The 21,914-nt window shown below is 41.0% G+C and overlaps 1 protein-coding gene across 1 annotated transcript in view; it reads right to left on the minus strand.

The window, feature by feature from the left end:
• Positions 1-535: 535 nt before the first annotated feature.
• LOC116873077 (guanine nucleotide-binding protein subunit alpha-14-like) overlaps positions 536-21,914 on the minus strand; it is a 106,414-nt gene continuing 85,035 nt past the window's right edge. The window contains exon 2 of the mRNA XM_032866724.1: positions 536-780. Within this exon, the coding sequence (XP_032722615.1) occupies positions 536-780 (245 nt within the window). The remainder of the gene's footprint in view (positions 781-21,914) is intronic.

The raw sequence follows: 21,914 nt of genomic DNA on the forward strand, positions 1-21,914 counted from the left end.
TCTTAACCTACTGAGCCATGCAGGTGCCCCTGAAACATAACTGTATTTTAAATAACCAGTAGTGATAGCAAAGTAAATACCAGCTTGATACTAGTACTTTATGAGAGTCTGGTGCCAGTTGAGACATAAGCATCACGCTTCTACACCATCATTTAGCTCCAAAAATAAAGAAAGAAAACCCCACCGACAGCTCTGAGTGGTGTGCAGGGCATTTACAACACTATTTCCTAAGACTGGGCATTCTGGAAAAGCCCAAGATCTCCACTGCGCCAATGGAGAAATTCACGGGGTATCTTAGCTGTACGAGTAAATGTATATGTCTTCCTTCTCTCAGTACCTGAAAAAAAGGAATCTAAATGGATGCGTTTCTGGAAGTCAGTGCGCTAGGGACCACCACAATACCCTCATGATGGAACTCCAGCAGAAGACAGACCATAGAGTTGAAGTTTACCACACTTTTCTGGAGCTGGAGCTCCATGGGGTTCTAGGTTTCTGACCAAAGCACCCTGACCATCCTTCCGTCCACAGCCACATGCTATCTAGAGGAGGAAAGCATGCACCCGCAAGCAGGGCCAATGCCCCTGAGGCACTTTACCTTGTTCTGCTCACATACATACTGTATCCTCAGAGTGTCCATGGCTCGGATCATGGCTTGCATGGCAGTGAATATGTTTTGGTAAACCAGCTTCGTGAACCCCTTTCTATCTTCATCGCTATAACCGGACCCATGGATGATTCTCATTTGCTTGATAAAGGTGCTTTTGCCACTTTCACCAGTTCCTGGTAAGACAACACAAGGGGGAAAACACAGTCAGTGGTCTTTGAAAGGAGCACGCTGAAAAAGAAAGACCCTCCTGGCCATGTTGGTCTATATTATGAAGAATAGGTTGATTGGGTGAACATGAACTTGGAAAGGGCCTGCCAGTAGTATAGTAGTAGTATCCTAGACACCAGGCAGAGGGGTCCCTATCTTCTACTCTGTGCTTTAGAAGGCCTGATGTATCTCTCACTCTCCCTCTCTTACTCTAACACACACACATGCACACACACACACACACACACAATTTACTACAGGTACATGAGTGTCTCTGTGCCTTGGAGTAATTCTAACCATCATCTCTTGTAACTAACACCATCTTAGCCCCAGGGAACTGCTTCCCCACATCCCTTGTCCTGAGCTCCTTCTGACCATAGGCAACTATGTCCAAATGTTTGAGGGTTTCATCACTGCCAGTACAGCAATGGCGGTGATGGAGGCTGCCTCAGAGCTCAGGGAGCATTTGAGCAAGAGGACAGAAGTCTGATTCACCTGCTCATTCCTGTCTTTTGGATACATGAACACAAGTGATCCTTGGCACAGTCAATCACCATCCCCAGTTTTGCCAACTGTCTGTATTCTTGTTCCTTCTCTCATTTCACTTTGTAGTTCAGGAGCAACTCCAAAGTCACAATCCCTGCACATGGCACCTGAGGAACAGTTTACGCATCAAACCATTCCTACTACTCTAAATTGGTAGGGATGTCCAGATATGATGTGTGAAATATGATGCCAGGACTTCATGTTAGTATCAGACCAAGCTATTACATGAAAAGACAATGAGAGTTGTAGTTTAATGAAAGAGATTGATATGATGCAACTGAAGTATTTTCTAACATTTTCTGTGATAATTTATTGTACCTAAAATGAATATAATGTGGGGCGCCTGGGTGGCTCAGTGGGTTAAATCCTCTGCCTTCGGCTCGGGTCATGATCCCACGGTCCTGGGATCGAGCCCCACATTGGGCTCTCTGCCCAGCAGGGAGCCTGCTTCCCTTCCTCTCTATCTGCCTGCCTCTCTGCCTACCTGTGATTTCTGTCAGATAAATAAATAAAATCTTAAAAAAAAATGAATATAATGTTACATGTCAATTATATCTCAATAAAAAAAAGAAAATTTATTGTACGAGATCCCATTACCATGTTTGCTTTCTCGCTCCTCCTGCAAACTCACAACCACAAGTTATGTTCTATTTGGGGTCCATTTTCGAATCTCAATATTGCTTTAAGGATTTTGTAACAATTCAGGTTGGTGTGCCCCAAGCAGGGGCCAATTCCAGATTGAAATTAATGAGAACCTAACTCACAACTAAAATGATCTGAGATAAATTCTAGCTTTGAATAGATGAGTTGTACAATAGCCAATATATTTAACAAAGCTATTGCCAAAAAGTTGTCTCAGTATTTCTGTAAAAAAAAAAAAAAACACAACTTACATGAATATCTTAATTAAAATATACTTGTTGATTTTTCTATAAGGGCAGCAAAAAATTGTGGAATAAAAAATGGTTAATTAGGGACGCCTGGGTGGCTCAGTGGGTTAAGCTGCTGCCTTCGGCTCAGGTCATGATCCCAGGGTCCTGGGATCGAGTCCCACATCGGGCTCCTTGCTCGGCAGGGAACCTGCTTCTCTCGCTGCCTCTGCCTGCCTCTCTGCCTGCTTGTGTGTACTTGCTTGCTCTCTCCCTCTCTCTGGCAAATAAACAAAATCTTTAAAAAAGAAAATGGTTAATTAAAAAATCTTTACTATTCACCCATATCTCATTGACCCCACAGAATACCCAGACAGTGCCATGATAGATAAATTCAATAATCTCTGCTACTTTGCTAACCCTAAGTCACATAAAAACCATAGTTGTACACATCTTTTTTGACATTTTAGTTATGAAGACATGTTCATCATGGTAAGACGATAGAACATATTGATAGCAGTTCGTTAACTTGATTATAATCTGTAACCATCTGGACTTATAGGATGTGGGTCTCTGTGTGGACTCTACAGGGGCCTTGCGAACATCAGGATATAGGGCCTATCACAAGAGCCCTGAGAAGCGCTTAGGAGACTTGCTCAATTTCTCCCCATGGATAGTTGAGATACACCTGTTTGTGTTTGATAAGAATTTTCCTTACAAGAAAAATGTTCTTTTAGATTAACCCTTTCAAAACACAAACCTGCTTTTCTATCTTCCCAACCTCACTCAGAAACCTCAACAGATACCCTCCCAGCCTGCTCAGGAAGAAAGACAAACCTCCTCACTATGGCCACCATAGCTGTGCGGTCTGCCCCCTCTGTCTTCACCGGCCTCCTCTCACATGGGCTTCCTTCCATCCTCTGCTTTCTGGCACACTGGCTTCTTGCAGAGCTTCCCTTCTCACCGCTTTGGCTCATGCTCTGCATGTTCCTGGAATGGTCTTCCTTTGTCCCGCTCACCTTGGCTCTTGGCCTGGCCTCCCTCATGAAGTCAGGTTCCCCAACTGGAAGTTCTCATGGTACCAGTTGTAGGACATGTCCTGGCTGCACTTTTGCCCATTAAAATCATTCTCCACTTGACACACATCTTCCCTGCCAGCCCCCGAGCTCCATAACGGGAGAGGGCGGCCATGTTTGTTTTTACTCACACTGTCTCCCCTTGTGCCAGGATAATGTCTGACAATGGGCACATGCTTAATAAACTTTTAAATTACTTTAAATTGTGGTAAAATAGACATATGATTTACCATCTTCATCATTTTTAAGTGTTCAGATCCTAAGTGTTAGTACATTATAGAGATTATACATTGTATAATCTCCAGAATTCTTCCTCTTGCACATGCATTAAACAACTCCCCCTGACTCCCTGCTCCAGCTCCTGGAGACCACCATTCTACTTTCTCTCTCTATGCATGTGACTACTTTAGATACCTCATAAAAGCAGGGTCATATCAGTATCTGTCTTTTCGTGTCCGGCTTATTTCACTTAGCATAATGTCCTCAAGGTTTGTTCAAGATGTTGCATGTGGCTAGATTTCCTTCCTCTTAATGACCTGAGTAATATAGCAGTATTTTTTGAGTATATAATAGTAATTAAGAATATACCCAATCTCAATTACCTGGATACTACAGGTATGGGCCACAGGGTAGGTTATCCTCTCTCAACCTGAGCTCTGTGAGTGGCATGACTTCAACCACAGCAGGAACCTCCACAAAAAGTGGCCAAGCAGGAGGCTTACCCTGATTCTCTGTGACCCTTTCTGGGTTACTCCTCTTTCCCAATATTAGCAACTATTTGGGTAGTCACTGTGTGGCTGCTATTTTATACAAACGAAGTCTTATCTTCTCGCAACCAGCCTGCGAGGTTTGTACTGTCACCTTTGTTTTACAGATAAAAACAAACAAACAAACAAACAAACAAACCTGGGGCTCACCAGGTTGATTTCCATCGACAGATGAATGGATAAAGAAGATGTGATACACACACACACACACACACACACACACACACACAGGAATATTACTCAGCCATCAAAAAGAATGAAATCTTGCCATTTGCAATGATGTGGATGGAACTAGAAGGTATTATGCTAAGTGAAATAAGAGAAAGACAAATACCATATGATTTCACTTTTATGTGGAATTTAAGAAACAAAACAGATGAACACAGGGGAAGGGAAGGAAAAATAAAATAAGATGAAAATTGAGAGGGAAGCAAACCTTAAAAGATGTCTAACTCTAGGAAACAAACTGAAGGCTGCCAGAAGGGAGGTAGGTGGGTGGGAAGGGCTAACTGGGTGATGGACATTAAGGAGGACACTTGATGTAATGACACTGGGTGTTATATGCAACTGATCAATCACTAAATTCTACCTCTGGAGCTAAAAAAAGGAAGGAAGGAAGGAAGGAAGGAAGGGAGGGAGGGAGAAAGAAGGAGAGGAGAGAGAAAAGGAGAGAAAGAAAGGAAGAAAAAATGAAAGAAAAAGAAAAAGGAAACTTTGGGCTCTAATTGGTTAAGTGGTCTCTGCAAAAGCATACCATTAGCAAGAGAAAGACAGGGCTTTATTTGATCAGACTAATGACAGACTCTTGTCAGGGAAAAAAAGTCAGGGTCATGACCAATACAACTCAGCTCTACTGGTCTAGGGAAGACAACTGTGAGGTTCACAGCCACACACTGAACCCAAGCCCCAGCATAGCCGCCATCTTGCAAACACACGCTGCCAGGCTCAAGGAAGAACCTTCCGATAAGTGAATGTTCTCACAAGCAGCCTCAATGCTACCTCACTTCACCTCCAGAGGCAGAAAAGGTGGGTGCTGTCTTCCTACGTCAGAGATGGGGGAACTGGCTGTGAGTCAGCAAACAAGGTGAGGTTGGGGCCAATGGAGAACTTGGGGCTAGAAGACAGGCTGCTGATGCCTCAGCCTTCAGGTTCACCAAAAGCATCACCTCCCCTGAAGGAACTGTTTTCCCTTCCATCCCCTCAACAGTCAGGCCAGGCTCCTTAGAGCTCTCTAAGCGCATGGGGCACCCCGGTGCCATCCCATAATTTCTTGTTCGCAGATCTCTCACTGCTGAGTCCAGCAAGGGTAAAGCTTGAGAGTCACACATTTGGGTACCATGAATATTGCCTGCGACATAGTTAGCTGCCTGTCAACGGATGGCGAAATGTGAGAAACCAGTTTCTTTTAGAGGTCTTGTATCATGGTCAATCACATAAATACAAAATATGAATTGTCTAGAGGACTGCAGTGACGTCAGATGCCCCTGAAGCTACCATTTCATGACAGCTCTTGGCTACCCAAATCACATACAATAACGTGAGGACCTATGGGGACTGTATACTGGCTAAACTTGGGCCCAAGTCCCAGATTACATTACATCTCTGCTCTTACAGGATCCTGGGGTCCCTGAATCTCCTTTTGTCTATAACGCTGCCATGCATTCTTCTCTTCCATGCCAGCAGGGTTGACCCATGGTCCAGTGCTCCCTTATCCCAAGCAAATACTAATCCTTCTGCATTTTCAGACACCATGAAGCTGACGCCAAAGGAGAGATTATGTAACTATCTCAAGACAAGCTGTGATTTTGGCCCTGAGACCAGAAAGATGACTCAAGACTCAGCCCAAAGTTCTACCAAGGTAGAGAACCTTTTTAGTTATAAAAGACATTCACCTACAAGAGCTTAAAGCCAACCCCATCACCAGTCTCAAACATAGAAACAGTTTTTAAAAGTCATTGATTTTTCCTTTTGGACAGGGAACATTTCAAAAAGAAAATGTTAAAAATGATTTTAAATGTTCATTTTAAAAAGATATAAACTTATGTGATAAATACCAGTATTTTTAAATACCAGGATTTTAAAAAATATTCTTCAGTTCTATATTGCGGTTATTTGGAAAATAAGAAACCAAACATGAAGCAAGAAAGGCCAGGTTAAAGGCAAAAAGAGAGGCTGAAAGACATGTTCCACTGGCAGCTGAGGTCCAGAGAACAGAGTCTCAGGGTGGCAGGTCCACAGCCTCTCACGTAAGCCACAACCCAACCCAGCTAGAACCTTCTTTGTCCAAAAGGGAAAATGAAAATTAGAGAGTTACATCGTTTATTTAATCTTTGCCCAAGGTCGTTCAGCTTGGAAGTGTTGGGTCTTGGGTCTAAATTCAGGTCTGTGTTGGTATGTGTCTTTCCCATGATAACACCATATGCTAGTTTTACACTGAGCGTTTCTCCAAATAAATGGTCAAGTCCCACCTTCATATCGTTTTAAGCACAAGCACAGTCTTGGTCTGGTACTGACACTGCAACACTCGGGGCTTTATCTCGAATCCTTCAGAGCTCTGCTCTAAGTGAGATGTTTCCAGCAGCAGATGAGGGCCACAGAGGGGAGAGAGGTGGGGGGTCTCTGTGACAGCTGGGACTGGGACCAACCAGAGGAACCAAGAACCAAGGAACCAAGAAACTCAAGCCAAGGATCTGAGCTGACTTTCCTCATTTGTTCTCAGCAGAAACTCAACACTTATACACGGAGTGCACCTGTTCGTTCTGTTCAAGTAAACGATCTAAAGGATATGATTTTTAGAATGAAAATTACTGGTGACCGGAGGATTAGGTGACTTAGCTTTTACCTCCCATTTAATCATGTTTTAGGTTTTGGGTCTGAAGCTTTGTTTCTTGTGTCTTTATGAGGACTTTCTCTGGGGTTCCCCCACAAAATCACCATGCTACAGCAGATAGTGAGGACAACGGGAGCCCTCACCCTGAGTGCAGCTTTTTATTTTATAGGGAGGGGGAAAGCCTTCAGTTGGAAGGTGAACTTTGGTGTCGGGCTACCAAGGGATTCAATGGGAAGTGACAAGGGAGAGTGGAAGAGGGGCAGAGGTGGGGGGAGCGGAGGAGACCACGGACTGGAAGGACTTTCACTTCTGGACCCAATGCTGTTAAAACACCAGGTGGGTAAAGGAATAAAACTAATTCCACTTCTAGATTCTGTTCCAAATATTAATAAAGGAAATGGCTCTTTTCCCTATTTAGTTTTTACTTGTTTTCATATTTGGAAGGAAAAAAAAAACCAAAAACAACCAACCATGGTTATAAGTACTTTTAAACTTGCATTATGTTTGAGGTCGCCATCATCCTACTACAAGTGTCCTCTGTAATGAAATCAGCGGATTACGTCTCAGTAAGGCCCTGTGGCCAGTAACAGAATCCCCCCAGAGGTTCCAGGACCCATTCTCTTGTTCTCTGGCTCAAACTGCGCCTCAAGTAAGGCTCACATACTCCCCTGAGTCTCTCACTGTTAAGCTCTGCCTGCGCTCTCTGCCTTTCCCCAGCCCCTTAAATAGGAGTTATTTCCTTTCCCAGAATAGCCACTCAGAGTGGTTAAACTGAACAGACATAGCTTGCTACTGTAGCACGCTTGGCACACACCATATGCGTTCATTCTATTTCATATAATTTATGTTCTATTTCAAGTTAAAACTCACCCCTATAGGCTTTTTGCTTTCTGTGGGTGAGGCTATATGTACCTTCGACCTTGCGGGGCTGCAGGCTATCCTACAAGACCCCTGCCGCTGGCATTTACTTCATCACAATCTCCCAAAAGCCCATCATCTGCATATCCATCTTGTGATTTTTTTTTTACCCATACTCATATACCACCTATATGATTTTTTATTATTTAGAAGAAATTTTTACTCAAATAAGTTTGTTATGAAAGGAAACATGAATATTGTAAGTGAAAAACCAGTGCCATTTGCCATGATTAATCTAATTAAAAGTATTATAACAAAATAAGCCTACAGCAATATTCCAACTAAAAACATCCTGCCTAGCCGTGATCCAGGTATCACATTTTGGTAAATGATACACACCAATTATTATCTTCTTTATATGAAATTTGTTTTACTTAAAGGAAACTCCCCCTCTTTTTCCTCTAGAGACTTCTAGAATCCTACCCATGAACCTCATCCAAATACAAAAACAAAAACAACCCCCACCCCTCCCCGCAAAACACCCGAGGGTTAAAACTCATGTTACTGAAAAGGGGCCAACAAAATGCCTCAGCACTAAATTCTAAACTCTGAGATTTGAGTAAGCAATGTGAGACTCAACTTTCAGCTTAATTTTTAAATACAGAAAAGCTCATGGGGAAAAGAAAAAAAAGTTGCTTTTTAGGAGCCAAGAGGGAACAGAGGCCAAAGCAAAATAAATCCTTTGCAAGTGAAGACCAAGGACATCTGAACAGTAAGCCAATTGTCCTGGAGTTCACCTACAATCTTTTGTAAAGACAGCCTCCCCAGGAGCCAAAGCAAGGAGCTGATAAAGCCTTCTTAGATGGGCAGAGCCGTCTCCAATATTCTGGGATGTTTTCTGAAATCATCTGTGAGAAGCCATTGTTTTTTAGCTCAGCTTTACAGAAGATAAAAACAGAACAAAATAGAAATCAAAACATTTGAATGGAGACACAATTCTGGAGGTTGGTATAAATGGTCTGAGACCTACGGGCAGACGAGGGTGTGGACCTACAGAGGTGATGGGCAGGTGGGCTCTGTAGGGCCTTACTGCCCTTATTTCTCTGCTATCTCTGGAGTCTTAAACACAGCACGCAGTAGGAACCTAAGGAACCCATATTTGTGAAGGGTTATCTGTTGACTAAGACAAACAGGATGATCATGATTTTCAAAAAGCAATAGGAAGTAGGTTTGTCTGGCTAAGAGAAGGTTCAGGACCTGGATGGGTCTGTTGAGTAGACAAAGCCCCCCCTCCCCCCCAAAAGGAGCAGGTGCCCTGCAGCTTGCCCTTCCTGGTGAGGATACCAGGGACCCGGGGCCAGCCAGGCAGGGAGGCTGAGGTTCTATAGCATGGTTTTCTGGTAGTGGGATAGATGAGTTAAAAAATTCTTTACATAAAATTGTTAGGCAGGAGCAGCAAGGAGGGCTGCCCAGGGAGAGTGTCTCAACTTGGGGCTTTCTGGCTCCTATAACTCACAGCTGACCTTGGGAAGCAGCCACCCCACATAGTAGGAGTTTCTGCACCTGTGAGAGTTACAGCCCTGGTGCTTGTTGTTCTCAAGATACCGATGGATGACCACATCTGGCTGACATTGGGGAACATTCCAAAGGATTTCTCACTGTGACATTGGAATGAATGTTTGTGTTCCACCAAAATTCATCTGTTGAAAACCTAATGCCCATGGTGATGGTCTTAAAGGGGCCTTTGGGAGGTGATTAGGTCATGAGGATAAAGCCCTCATGAATGGGATTCATGCCTTAATCAGAGAGACCCCAGAGAGCTCCCTCACCCCTTCCACCATGTGAGGACATAAGGGGAAGTCTGGAAGCTTGAACTGAGTGCTCACCAGAATCAGACCACGAGGATACCCTGATCTCTGACTTGTTGCAAGAACCTAGGAATATCCACTTTAACCACAACTCCAGGAATTTTAACACACCTAGGCCACAAACACTTTAGAAAGCACTTTCCCAGGGCTTTTTCGAAGGCGCCATCCACTAACACAATCTACCTGGGACAGGAATGCTCAAGATTTTATATCCTATTTGATTTACTTGGTGGGTTTTTATACCAAACTGCAATTTAATTTCTGCATAAATAAAATATCCCCCACGGGGAGCTTTGTTTTTCAATTTCTAGAGGGAAAACACTTTTAGCGTGCCATAAAGATGCACTTATTCAAGTCAATCCTGTCTCCTTCTGCCCAGCCCCCATGTCACCATCACAACCATGTCACCTTCTCCAGCTTCTGTGCTTGCAAACAGAGGAGGTGCTAGTTTTCACCATAAAAGGAGAAGTAGCAATGTTCCACGAATAGAGAACTGGAAACAACTAAAGACAGGGTTCATGGCCGCTCTCTCAACAGAAGAGGGGAATACAGGGCTTTTGAAACAAAAAGGGGAAGCTGAAAGAAATTAAGTGAGGAGGTTCAGTAAATAATTTGAGATTTAAAAAAGTGACAATGAAACAATGGGGGAATTCAAAGATGCCTTGTATTTTATAGTCTTTCTGTTTCACATTAACCTGCAAAATCATCTTTATTGACTCAACAAGAAGAGCAGGATTCCTAACAATTCCAATGGCAATTCGTGCCATTTTCCATCATCTTTGATCCTCATTTTGTTGAAGAAGATATTTAAGTTCAAACATGACTTCTGAGTTCTTATATCAAGGCAAAGCCAAAAGTCATGCTAACAATGTTAAGCACAAAGAATTTCTGAGTAATTGTTTTTCTGATTTTTAAAAACCATGTACTTCTCACAGTTGTCATAAGTATATTTCAAAGTTCAAGGAAATGGGACAAGGCTAATTTTTACTCTAAATTGAGTTATTTACCTACACGACCAAATTTCTCTAATTTGTTCTAAATGTGGTATTCTGGGCGCCTGGGTGGCTTAGTCATTAAGCGTCTGCCTTTGACATACAAATGGCTAACAGACACATGAAAAAATGTTCATCATCATTAGCCATCAGGGAAGTTCAAATCAAAACCACATTGAGATACCACCTTACACCAGTCAGAACGGCCAAAATCAACAAGACAGTAAACAACGTGTGCTGGAGAGGATGTGGAGAAAGGGGAACCCTCTTACACTGCTGGTGGGAATGCAAGTTGTTGCAGCCACTTTGGAAAACAGTGTGAGGATTCCTCAAAAAGTTAAAAATAGAGCTTCCCTATGACCCTGCAATTGCACTGAGTATTTACCCCGAAGATATAGATGTAGTGAAAAGAAGGGCCATATGTACCCCAATGTTCATAGCAGCAATGGCCACAGTCACCAAACTGTGGAAAGAGCCAAGATGCCCTTCAACAGACGAATGGATAAAGAAGATATGGCCCATATATACAAAGGAATATCATGCCTCCATCAAAAAGTATGAATACCCAACTTTTGTATCAACATGGACGGGACTGGAAGAGATTATGCTGAGTGAAGTAAGTCAAGCAGAGAGTCAATTATCATAAGGTTTCACTTACTTGTGGAGCATAAGGAATAAAATGGAGGACATGAGGAGATGGAGGGGAGAATTGAGATGGGGGAAATCGGAGGGGGAGACGAACCATGAGAGACTGTGGACTCTAAGAAACAAACAGGATTTTGGAGGGGAGAGGGTGGTGAGTTGGGTGAGCCTGGTGGTGGGTATTAAGGAGAGCACATATTGCATGGAGCACTCGGTGTGGAGCATAAACAATGAATTTTGGAACACTGGAAAAAAAGAAAAAGCATCTGCCTTCGGTTCAGGTCATGATTCCAGGGTCCTGGGATCGAGCCCCACATCGGGCTCTCTGCTCATCGGAAAGCCTGCTTCTCCCTCTCCCACTTCCCCAGCCTGAATACCCTCTTGCTGTCTGCCAAATAAATAAATAAAATCTTTTTTAAGAAATGGTATTCTTTAAAAATGTGATAAAATTTGTTTGCCTTGGTATTAACTGCTTTATGTCAGGAAACAGTTGTCACTGATTACATGTCATTGATCTCTTGTAGGTAGTCCCATGATTCAGAGGTTTTCATTACTTACAAACATTATTACTGACCCTTCCATAAAGACTTACACAATTTCATTCATTCTGTGGCAACAGGTCAAATGTGACACATTACACAGAATCCAGAAAAGTAACAGTTTACAGAAGTAACAGTATACAGAAGCTTAAGAATCAAATGCTCATTAGTGACAAAATTCTCTTTTGGCAAAGGCCCTAAACACCAATTATTTTTCTCTAAAAATGGAAAACTATTCAAATAAACTCTATGGCTGACAGGTAAAATATTAGCAATTTCATTAGAAGTACAACTCATCTCACTTGGAAAGGAGGGTCACGAGATCGCTTTCTGCTCTATGATTCTGACTCATCATTGGTTTCCTTTCCAAAAAGACAAATTGTAAGCAACTTCATAAATAGTTTTAGAGTCTTCTACTGTTCACCACTCCTCCTGAAAAGTAACATTTTCCCCTCTTCTTACAGAAACATTCACCAAGAAGTCATAACACCAGGGCACAGATAAGACTTTGGCCTCTCAACTTTTGAAAGACTTTGGCCTCTCAACTTTTTTCCTTTTTCAAGTTTTTATTTCCATTCCAATTAATTAACATACAGTGTAGTGTTAGTTTCCTGTGTAGAATTTAGTGATTAGACACTTTTTTTTTTTTTTTTTTTTTTTTTACAGTAGGCTCCATGCCCAGGGTGTAACCCAATGCAGGGTTTGGACTCACCACACTGAGATCAAGACTTGACCTGAGATCAAGAGTCAGAGGCATAATTGACTGAGCCATCCATGTGCCCCTGGTTCTTCTATACAATATCCAGTGCCCGGGGTGCCTAGGAGGCTCAGTCAGTTAAACGTCTACCTTGGGCTTAGGTCATGATCTCAGAGTCCTGGGATTGAGATCTTGCATCAGGTTCTCTGCTGGGCGAGAAGCCTGCTTCTCCCTCTCCCACTCCTCCTGCTTGTGTTCCCTTTCTCACTGTGTCTTTCTCTGTTAAATAAATAAATAAGATCTTAAAAAAAAAAAAAAAAAAAACGACAACAACAATACCCAGTGCCCATCACAAGTGCACTCCCGAATCCCCATCACCCAGTGAAACCACCGTCCCACTAGGAGTATCATCAATCTGTTCTCCATGATTAACAATCTGTTTTCTGGTTTGCCTTTCTTCCCCTACTGCAAGTTCATATGTTTGGTTTCTTAAATTCCACTTGTGAGTGAAATCATATACTATTTGTCTATGAGGAATGACTGAACACTCAAACAGCTAACACTACCTTGAGACTCAAGTGAAAACTTGTTCTTGCACAAGTCACCATCGTCTAAAGTCAAACTTTTGCGCATACTGAGAAAGAGGGGAAGGAGCACAGCGAAGACAAAAATTACTTAGAAGAAATAAAGCAGCTCTTAAAAGAGAATGGATTTAAAATCCTTGAGCCCTACTAAGAGCAGGCAAGGAGACAAGGTAACCATTTTGAAACACTAAAGCATCTTGCTAAAACACCAGCAACTCCCTGATCCACTCTTCTTTCCATCCCCTCCCAGCCCAAAGATACATTTAAATGAAAATAAATTGTTATTTAAATGAAAGTGCAGTTACATGTAGGGTCACGTTAAGAATGAAAACTATAGCAGCATTATTTGCAAAAGCCAAGATATGGAAGCAGCCCAGTGTCCATTGATTGGTGAATGGATAAAGATGTGTATGCATGTATACATTTTGTATATATACATATACACATAATGGAATATTACTTAGCTATAAAAATGAATGAAATCTTGCCATTTGCAACAACATGGACGGAGCTAGAGAGTATAATGCTAAGTGAAATAAGTCAGAAAGACAAACATCCTATGATTTCACTCGTGTGGAAGTTAAGAAACAAAACAAATAAGCAAAGGGGAAAAATGCAAGAGAAATAGTCAAAGCAAGAAACAGACTCGAAATTATAGTGAACAAACTGATGGTTACTAGAGGGGTGTGGGGGGGATGGGTTACATAAGTGATGGGGATTCAGGAGTGCACCTGCTGTGATGGGCACAGGCTGTTATTTGGAACTGTTGAACTACTGTATTATACACCTGAATCTAATATAATGCTCTATGTTACCTGAAATTACAAAAGACAACCTTGAGTAAATAAAAAATAAATTAAAAAACACAAGAATTCCAAAACTGTAGGGCTTTAAAAGTATAGTACACTACTACTATGTTGGATGAAAGAAGTTAAAAAATTGTTCTCTTTTAGTCCTTCTCACCATTCTGGCAAAATATGGTATTAGTTTTACTCAGACTTAAGTAGACATGCAAAAAAGTATACAGTAGTGTTCAGCCCACCATGGTGATCAAAATATGTGAATTTACCTATGAAAGGTCTAAGAACAAAAGGGTTAAATCACAGCAGTATATTGGCACACCAATATCATCAACCACTTATAACTCAGGCCATGTCATTTTGCCTTCCTTCCTCTCTCTCCCGCAGCGGTCTGCTCCCATGTCCAACTCCTCCTCATGCTGCACCAGCATCACTTTTTCCATGAATCCCCAGAATTCCCAGGTAGAAATGCTCACTCTTCTTCCTGTTATAACTATCTGTTTACCTTCCACTACTGCTGCATTTATCACAATATGTGTATGTTTACATGTATTCAGTAGTCTGTAATTTCCCTTAGATCAGGAACTCTCCTACCTTTGGAGCCCAGGACCTCAGACAACATCTGCCATAGAGTAGATACTCAATAATGGTCTGAATATTTGCAGTTTTCTAGTATCCTGTTCCTTAACATTCCTCATCTGATCACCACACAGTCTTGGAATCATTCCTACCATTCAATTCAGAAGGACCTCTCCCAACATACATGAAACACCCCATCCTGCTGTAATTCTCCTCTCAACCCCCAAATCAACAAACAAGTTTGTACCCACTCAACTCCCAAGTTCTCATCAAACTATCTTTATTATTGCTTCATTCTCTGAAAAAAAATTTTTTTTCCTCTCTGGTGCACAACTGTGACCCAAGGAAGATCACAGTCCAATTCAGGATGTGCTTAGAGTCATTTTGATCATTATATTTGAGCACGTTGTCAGTATGTAGGCTCAGCACTAGTTCTAGAGCTATGTCTCCATGCAAGCCGGGAAGCCAACTCCTTGGTTACCTTTCCTTTAGGCCAAGATCCCTCTGAGCCTCAGTTTCCCCAAAACTATTAGCTCCCGAATGGTTAAGAGCAAACATTAAGGTAATAATTTTTCAATGTGTGTCTTACTAATACCCAAAAAAGTTACTTAAATATGTATATAATTTCCAAGGGACAATCTAACGATTCATAACTAATAACAATCCCCAGCCCCACTCATCAAGCTCTGCATCGGGAAACAGGTTTTTAAAACTATCTAGACTTCTCTTTCCAGGGTGGATTAAAATGACCAGAATGACCATATCTTCTAGTTACCCAGGACCCATCCCTAGGTCATACTTGTCATCCTGAGGTAATTATTCATAGCATCCTTTTTCATTCTCAAATGTGTCCTGGCTTGGACAATGAAGTATACGATCACCCTTAGCATAACTGTCATACTGAGACACTAGACAGCACCCTCTGCCATTACAACTCTATTTCACTACTTAGCCCAAGGTAAGAAAATCCGTCACCAACCAGCTTTTCCTTTTCATAAACCTCCACTCTAATAGCAACAACAAGAAAACCCAGCTTTCCAGTAAAACAAACTTGTTTCTCATATTGGAAGGATATACTTTTGGCCTTTGCTATAAAATCAGGTCAACAATGTTAACCAACTAGATGTCTTGTTACACAGTGGGAAAATGGATGCAAAAGAGGTCATTTCCACTCAACAAAATCCATATGTGAGATAGTGATTATCTCTATGAATTATATACATTTTTTCTATTAGTTATATCTGTTTCCAGTGACTTACTTATAGAGGAAAAGAAAAAAAAAGCTTTCTACCAAAAGCCAATTTGATATCTCTTCCAAGGCTGTACTTAAACATATGAAAGAAATTGTTACTTTCTTTTCCTGTTCTATCAACACTAAGTTGCCTTTGCTGTGATAATAACAAGGCTTAGTACTCTAAGGTGAGGGGAAGGAATAAAGAATCATTTGGGGATTATTTTCATTTTACCCCAAGGATACAGACAAGCTCTTGAGGTCTTGATTTTGGAATGATGAAGGAGGCACTATGGCAAAATAACTATAACCAGGTGCTCATTTGGGGTTATTTTATTTTTCCCTGGAAATAAAGGTCCTATCTTCCTGAAATCCTAGATTTTTATTTATTTATATTTATTTTATTTATGTATTTATTTTTAAGAATATTTTTAAGCATGGAGCCCAATGCAAGGCTTGAACTCATAACCCTGAGATCAGGACCCAAGCCAAGATCAAGGGTTGGATGCTCAACCAACTGAGCCACCCACGTATCCTGGGAATTCTAAATTTTTAATGTACTAGTCAACTGTGTGACCTTAGACCAATTACTTAAACTGTCTGAACCTCGTTTTGTTCATCGGTTAATGAGGGAGAATAATACCATTTCTGTCATCATTGGTTCTAAGAATTAAAGTCACTTTAATTCTAGAAAACAACTTTCAAATGTTAATTATTATGATATGTGGTGCTAACCCTGGAAGGAGAAAGAGGATATAGATGGTTTAGAAGACTGAATGCGTCTGCAGGACAAATTTAGAAACAAAAATCATACCCTTTCAGACCAGGATGTTGGTGCTATTTCTAATAATGGAGACGTTAGGGAAGTAGTGCCTGTATTCATTTCCTAGGTTGCTATAACCAAGTACCACAGACTGGGTGACTTAGAACTATACAGATTTGTTCTTTCACAAAGGCTTCAGAGGGAAAATCTCTTCCCTGCTTCTCTCCTGGCTTCTGGTGGTTGTTGACAACCCTTGATGCTTCTTGGTCTGTGGCAGCTTAACTCCAATCTACGCCATTATCTTCACTTGGCCATCAGTCCTCTGGGTGTCTGTGTCCAAATTTCACTCATCTTATAAGGACACCAGTCATAATGGATTCAGGGACCACCCTAATCTGGTATGACTACATCTTGACTTGATTGCATCTGCCAAGACAGTATTTCCAAATAAACTCACATTCACAGATTCCAGATTCATCATGAATTGGGGGCACTCAGGGTCAACTCAGCTACCTGGTTGAGAAAGGTCATCACAGACTCAATACCCCAAGAAACTTGATATAATCATTATTGGTAGAGTTTTACTGAAATTTAAAGGATATTAGGGGATTCCTCCACATTTTCTAAACATAGTCAACCTTTTATATTTCCAAGATGAAAGGGAAAAGGGCTTTTCATTGCTTCCACTTGTCTTAATTACCATTTGGACTGTTGCTGGGATACTCAAGAATTTTCTCCTCACAGTTTTGCGCTGACACTTGTATTTTATGTATTTTATGTGAAACAACCTTCTTCACTAAATTTACTTTATTAGGAGTAAATGCGGGTGAGCAATTAAGATTCAGCATCAATGTGGCAACATCACTTTAATTTCATTAGCAATAACCCCAGAAGTTAGATTCAGTGGACCGATCCCCTTATTTGGCCAAACCATTATTCAACTTTTTAACTTTCTATTTCAAAGTCTTTTGATAAGGCATACATTTTCTAGCTGAACACAAACTCTCCCACATTCTATCCCTAGTCCCCACTGTCTTATACCAGGTCCCATCACACATTTATTGTACCTGCTGGAGCCCTGGAAGCCAGAGTTTGCCAGCCCTGAAGTCCATTATCTCTTAGAACCCATGGTCCTGAAAATGGCCCTCCCCACCCCAGCTACACCCTTCACTTTACTCCATTTCACCCCAAATCCCCTCACTTGGCAATTATGGGGCTAACCATTTTTTCTTGTTATTCAGTTGTTTTGTAATTATTCTCAGTCCAGCTTTTTCTCCCCCACAACGAGATTAAAAATAGCTTTGTATTTTGTATCCTCCCACAGCACCTAGCCTAACAATCTGCACAGAACAGACATTCAAATGCATGCTGGCTAAAAACCAAAGGGCCAGCAAGACAACATCCTGCCATTATCCCCATCTTCCAAGGCTTGACAGAGTGCCACCCTTAGAGCTAGACAGAGAAGCTTCCACATGTAGAAGGCCTTGTCCTGAACCTCATCCATCCCTTGCTGCCCAATGGAACACTGAGGCCATAGGACCAAGGGGTCATGCCCACTTAGAGTCCATGTTCTCTCCCCAGCTTCAGAGCCATTCTCCAGGCACTTAAGACCCTGGAATTCCACTGGCCTTGGGCCCACTTCCATGGCCTATGTGGGCCCTTCCTCAATCCAGCCTCTTGTCCATGAGTATGCCACTAGAATGTACATCCCTAGTCTTGAAGGGTAGCCAAGGGACATATGTTTTCAGTGGGTGTGGACAAAGGTTGGATGTGCTGGCATGAGAGCAATGCAAACCTTCTGCACTGTCGGTATGGGTGGTATGTGGTATGTGGTGAGGGGATGCCAGCTTGACATCCAACTTCCATTTGTACCCTTGCCTGGGTCCAGCAAGTGTTAAGTGGTCCAATGGGCACTCAGGGTTAAAGAGGTAAATATTAATGGCAAAACTCTCTTATCTCTCACTTTTACATAGGATGTACTCTCCAGCCTCAGTATTATTTTGATATAGATCTACCCATTAGAGAAATAATGGACTTTTAGTTATTTGCTGAAAGAATGATTGATTTAAAAGAATACTTGTTTTCAACCAGGGCTTCTATGAACTGAAGAAAATTCAAAAGCATGTAAGGATGGTAGATACTATTGGCTAAATAAGATTCTTCTGAGTTAGCCAGTATTTCTGGACCAGCCCCATTACACAAGAAAATTGGGAATGGTGTCACATGGTCACATTCAAATCAATATCCATTCTGAAATAACCATAACTGCAGAGCATATCTAGGTTCCAAACACATGATTATAAAATACATTCCAGTTAGGCACTGCAGTGTGAAATCAATTTGACAGTACTAATGAAAAACGCATCTAAAATATCTTTGAAGTAGCCATTAAATCACACTTTATATATTCCCCTATGATCCAACCATTATCTATACTTTGAAATCCAAACAGAATCTAATAGGAGATGGAAATGAGATGGCCTTTGCAGAATTTCACTGAAGTCAGGTTGTCCACAGGAGAAACGAGATTAGTTATAGGCTACAGTGTGCATATTACAACAGTCATTTCCATATTTTCTCTCATACACTGGAAAATTAGTTACAGCAAGCCTCAAGCTCAGACTTGAGATTTTCCCTTACTGGTCATGACATTGTGAGCTAATTCCTGCTTTAAATCCTCTATGGGAATGAAAACTCAGCTCTGATTTTCCTGATGAAAACAGTATTTTGAAGCCACCTGGTCAGTCTTTGGCTGTCCCTGCCTCCATTCCAACATATATGGATGCCTGTTTCTCCATTATAGACTTACGGGAAAAAATGTCAACCTTTTTGGCAGATTAGCTAAGTATTTTCATTCAACTCTGTGCAGAACTGACTTGCCCACAAACCAACAACAACCCAAACCAAGAATGCTTGGCTAATGCTCTCTCACACAATTTGATGTACATTCTCCAGCTGTTTTTTTTTTCCTTCTTCTCCCTTCTCCTTTCTCAGATTCTGGATCTTCTTGGGTTCTCGGAGGATATAATCTTTCATTTATCCACTAATTTTTTATCATAAAAACATTGTCCTGCAGATAAGCAGGGCTTTTAACATTCTTTATTGTGATTGTGACATCTGGTCGACCACCAGCTGACAAACTCATCCTCTGTCTACCTTATCCTGCCCCTTTCCCGTATGAAGTACATCTCTAACAGATACAACACTAAGAGTCTAGGCATACACATACACTCATCCACCCATCCTTTCACGTGACTTCAAGTCACCGGGCCATCAGATGCTGAAGCTGCCTAAGGACTAAAGCTGAGCCCGCTTTACATGGAAACCCGCCCTGCTCCTGAAGTCTGGTCAGTTTCAGCCCACAGGAGGAAATATAGAGAGAAAAGTACATGAAAGGCACTGTTTTCCTACTAGATCTTTGGGAACCAATCTTTTAAAAGGGGGGTTAGTAGTGTGTCCTTTGTTTTTCTTAGAGGAAAGTCATTTTCATTCTTCTTGGCTTACCTGGTGGAAAATATATGTAGTGGTTTTAGAATGATATTATTTGCAATACAGCCTTAATATAAAAAGTTTCAACATGGGCAGCCAATTATTTCCAAGAACTTTTAAGACAAAATAGAATCTATAATATTCATATTCTGGGGGATTATTATTTATTGTTGTTATTGTTTTGGGGGGGCTTGGTTTGTTTTGGTGGGGAATTAAGGTGAACAGTGAGGAAAAGGTAGAGGCCTTGGCAGACTGAGAGATGAGTAAATCTAAGAAAAAGTTTTAGACATGAAAATAAAGGCAGGAAAGATGCTCTGAGAAGTTTGAGGATTTTAAAGCCTTGGTCTGGGGCATAAACAAAGCATTTGTTGATGAACTTCACTATCTGGAGCTGGAAACTGACAAGGTCTTCTTGGTCCCATACTCTGAGGGATGTTACACGTTTCACCAGCTGATAAATACAATGATCTTTTTCCTTATGGTATACTATTTACAATAATTACTTTCTGTCCCTTTATGAATTCCAACATCACCTCACCAAGCATACGTTCTGATATAATAAAGAAATCAAATGCTACAAAAGATCCAGTTCCTCCAGTAAGCAGAGGTAATCTCTTCAGAATCATCTACCAGTGTAGCCCTGGTTAGCTTTGATAACTCAGAGAAACAGGAGCTAATTTAAAAATCACCACCATTTTACCTAAGTTTTGCATTTTAATATGCCTCAGACATTTTGTGTTTTTATAACCAAATTTAATTAGTCCTGTTAAGCACCAGAATTAAAATGCCTAGAACAATCTGATTCTCACCTACTTTCTATCTAGCATCAAGCAACGAAAAACTTGCCCGACAAGAGAATGCAGTAGTATCAGCTGATGGGTAAAACAAAGGGTAACTCAAGCCAGGGTTTTCTAAAGGTTGCCATCTACTGTGTCAATATGAGAATCCAGAAAGGACCACTGCCATTTACCTAGTGGTGACATGACCTGCTGGAAAAGTATGTCCCATAAGACTTACCAAATCCCCAACTAGCTTTACGGACACCAACAATCCTCATACATCATTCAGAGGAAATTCGTAACTGTTAATTATTAACGAAAGGGTGAAACCTCAATTTATTAGTCTTGTTCTTTGTCTCTCCTCCTCCAACCCAACTCTTGGAAAGGGCAAGGCTCCTTTTCACTGTACCTCTGCTTAAGAATATGCATGAGACAGGGAGAAAGTGAGGAAAGGTTTGTTTACCTACAAACTGTGTGCCAGCCACCACATGCATCATTCTTATAAATGGCATATCAATAAATAGTATTGTGACTAGATCTTAACCATCTGGAAAAAAAAGTCACATCTGCATGGTACATCAAAATAAATCCCAGATGAATTTAAGACGTATGTGCAAAACAATCTCAATGAGCAACATACTTCAAGAAAGTAAAGGTGAATAGGGAAATTCAGTTGCATTGGGGAAATTCAGATTATTTCAATATAAGCAACATGTAAAACACACCATTAAAAAGAAGTTGAAAAAAACAAAGGTCTAGCTAGGAAAATCTGCTCCAACATAACAGAATTCAAATTTTTCATGTACAGAGCTATTTCAAATCAATGTTTAAGAGATGGTATCAATAGGGAAAGTATAAAAAGGCAATTTGCAAAAAGAAAATGAAAGTAGGCATATGAAAAAATATTTCTTCACTATAATAAAAGAGTACAAATTAAAACCACGAGATCCTGTATTTTGTCTATTACAAGGGCTATTCGTCCGTCTATTAGGAATGTCAGAAAGCACACAATTTCAATTCATTTCTGCACCACCTGTGTGCAGCCATGTGATGGACAGGACAGCTTGCATCATCATTCAAAATGTGGTATTATGTCATCCAGAGATTCAAATTATAAATATGTAACCTAAAGAAATTGTGGGACAGGTAGCAAAGATAAAGGTAATAGGACAGTGATTACAATGTTGTACA

The sequence above is a fragment of the Lontra canadensis genome, unplaced genomic scaffold, assembly GCF_010015895.1.
Source record: "Lontra canadensis isolate GAN:19392208 unplaced genomic scaffold, GSC_riverotter_1.0 scaffold31, whole genome shotgun sequence".
In the NCBI taxonomy this organism is placed as follows: domain Eukaryota; kingdom Metazoa; phylum Chordata; class Mammalia; order Carnivora; family Mustelidae; genus Lontra; species Lontra canadensis.